Consider the following 3,002-nt stretch of genomic DNA (forward strand, 5'->3'; position numbering starts at 1 on the left):
TAAATAAAGATTGAACATCTCTCATACAATATCAAGAAGAGTAGAGATAGTACATTTAGTAACAGTCTTTCCAGGGAACATATATATCATATATAACCTGCACCTATGTGTGCTATTTTGCCAAGAAATTTTACTCCAGGAAATTTATTGTAAAATAATAGTTAAGGATGTGCATACCCCCAGTGATGTTTATTGTATCTTTCCTTATAAGAGGAAAAAGTTATGGTTAAGTAGTGATCAATAAACAGGTTTAACTAAAACTCTAAATACAGTGATGTCATATAGTAGAACACTTTGTAGTCATGAAAATGATGGAGTAGGTGAGTAGGTTTATTGACAGGCAAAGATATGCCCAAAATATAAAAGAGGCTTTTGAAGAATTTGCATCAAAATCTTAATTTTAGCTACCTTAAGTTGGTTTGGAATGTAAAATTTGTCTGTTTTTTAAATAATTTAATGTAACTAGCACAGACCATTTTTGTAAAAAGAGAAAAAAGAGCTATTTTTAAATTTTAAGAAAATTGAAAGGGGAAAAACAACCAGAAGAGCAAACACAGTGGTGTATCTTCAGTGATTTTAGAAGAGATAGCTTCTCCACGTATACAGTACATCAAAGTGGCCGGTCTGGAAGAGGTGATATTCCTGTGATGGGAGAGGTGGTTCACAGTTAGATTTCACAGGCTACTAGGGTCATTCAGCAAACTCTCCTTGCTCAGATTGCCAACTCCTCAAGCTACCTTCTAGTTATAATTTAGCTTCTGATTCTGTTTGTCTACTGGCAGCTAGAGAATGATAATTAGCTGTAGGCACATGTACTCCTCTAAAATTATATTCATCTGTGTAAATTAATTACTTGTCAATCTAATTCTGTATTAAATAATTATTATCAGAAACATTACTTGGTAAACATCTTCCTCAATATCTGTAATGTATTAATTATATAAATTATCTCATTTTAGTTTAAATTATTTAAAGAAAGAAGTTGCAAGCAATATATTTCAATAAAAAGATCAGTATGGTCCTCAAATTTCAGGTCAGCAATATGCAAAAACCCCTATTTTGGCTTAGAATGTTAAGAAGAAAGTTGTAGTCAAGAAAATCAGTATTTTATTCTCTTTTTATATTGAGGGAATAACTATTTCTTATTTTTAAATAATAGATTTTTCTTAATCCAGATTGAATATTGCTTCAATGTCTTTTATTTCCGTATTGTTTATTTCTGTTTTTCAGATCTGGTTTGCTTCTGGGGCTTTCATCCGTGCTGATGTTGGTGAATGGGGCATGAGTCTAACGATCAGAGCCCCTGGTGTAGATTACAGAAACACTTTGGGACTTTGTGGAACCTTTGATGAAAATCCAGAGAATGATTTCCATGACAAAAATGGGATCCAAATTGATCAAAATTTTAACAATTATGTTGCTTTTATTAATGAATGGAGGTAAGACACTATTTTTCCACTTGCAATTGTATTAATATTAGATTTAAAATGGGTGGTGGCTCAACACTCTGCTTTTTTGCAACACATATTAGGAAAAAATGTCTATATAGAAATTACTATTCTTTCCTATTCTCCATTTGGAAGGATTTTACCAGGAAAAAGCATGTTTGACACACTGCCAATTTCTTTGACGTCACCTGGAAAGCCATCCTATTGTAGCTGTTCAGTGGACACTGCAGCGTATCCATCTTCCAATGATCTGGGCAGTGTTTCTCAATCAGAAATCGTCTCGGGTTGCAAAGACCTCAGTCATGTCAGCTTACCTTCTTTGATACCAGAACTAGATGTCACTTCTGAATATATTAATTCAGGCACTCTTGTCAGAGAGATAAACAAGCATACATCTCAAGAAGAATATAATCTAAATTTCTTTCCACAAGAAAACAACCACATAAACCTGACTAAACTAGGCTTAAATGTACAAAAACATCCTGGAAATGAGAAAGAAGATGCACTAAAATATTTGGACACTAAGAAATATACACAAGGCCAGGAAAGCCCCAGCCAAGAAATGAGGTACAATCGACAAAACAGACGGAAACGGCAAAACTTTTATGAGTTCCTTCCTTTGTTTGCTTTCCCGAGTCTCAGCCAAACGGATCTGGAGGAACTTACTTATTTTTTCCCAGAGGACCACACTGAGGATGTACAGCAAGAGTTTGTCCCCTCTTGGCCCACACCCTCTGGCCTCACCGAGTACAGCACCTTGACCCTCTGTCAGCAGACTCTAGCCAACTCCAGCATAGGAAGGCTCTGTCTTGCTTTTCTCGGCAAGAGAATAGACAGTGTTATAGATATGTGTGTGAAGGATGTTCTGTTAAAAGATGATCTTAGCTGGGCAGAAGCAGGTGTGGCCCTTTTAGAAAATGAATGTGAAAAGAGGATTGTGGAGGAGGGGAAATATAACACAGAAGAGTATGGAACGTCAATTGAAGACATTCTCTTAGTGTTAAAATGTCCCAATTTATGCAGCGGCAATGGGCAGTGTATGGAATGGGGGTGTGCATGTTCCCCAAGCTTTACTTCCTATGATTGCAGTGATTCCTATGGTAAGTAAATACTCTCAAAGTTTGATACTGCATATGATATTTCATTATAAAAATGTATTTGATCTTTATTTCACCCTCAGTATCCTAACAGTGTTTATTCAGATTTTATAGAGAAAACCTCCAAATCATATTAATTAATACACTACTAATTTTCTAACAGCATCTCATCTTATTTGGAGTAAAAGCCAAAGTAACTTATAACAGCCTAGAAGGCACAGTGTGATCTGGCACTCAGTGTCTCTCTAAACTCATTCCCTACTACTGTCACCCTGTCATTCCACTCCAGCCCCTTTGGTCTCTAAGCTGTCCCTTGAAAATGCCAAGTTCATTTAACCTCAGGGCCTTTACACACAAGTGGGCCCTCTACCTTATAGAGAATCATTATTTTCCCAGAACTCAAATTTAGTATTTTTAAAACACTGTGTTTATATTGTTTTGCTAATTATACTAATTT

General features: G+C 35.6%; 1 protein-coding gene across 1 annotated transcript in view; it reads left to right on the top strand.

Moving 5' to 3' along the window:
- VWDE (von Willebrand factor D and EGF domains) overlaps positions 1-3,002 on the top strand; it is an 88,755-nt gene that overhangs the window by 49,691 nt on the left and 36,062 nt on the right. Inside the window, exons 11-12 of the mRNA XM_011992539.1 lie at positions 1,231-1,439; positions 1,584-2,548. Of these exons, the coding sequence (XP_011847929.1) occupies positions 1,231-1,439; positions 1,584-2,548 (1,174 nt within the window). The remainder of the gene's footprint in view (positions 1-1,230; positions 1,440-1,583; positions 2,549-3,002) is intronic.

This window comes from Mandrillus leucophaeus, unplaced genomic scaffold (genome assembly GCF_000951045.1).
Source record: "Mandrillus leucophaeus isolate KB7577 unplaced genomic scaffold, Mleu.le_1.0 Scaffold1106, whole genome shotgun sequence".
Taxonomy (NCBI): domain Eukaryota; kingdom Metazoa; phylum Chordata; class Mammalia; order Primates; family Cercopithecidae; genus Mandrillus; species Mandrillus leucophaeus.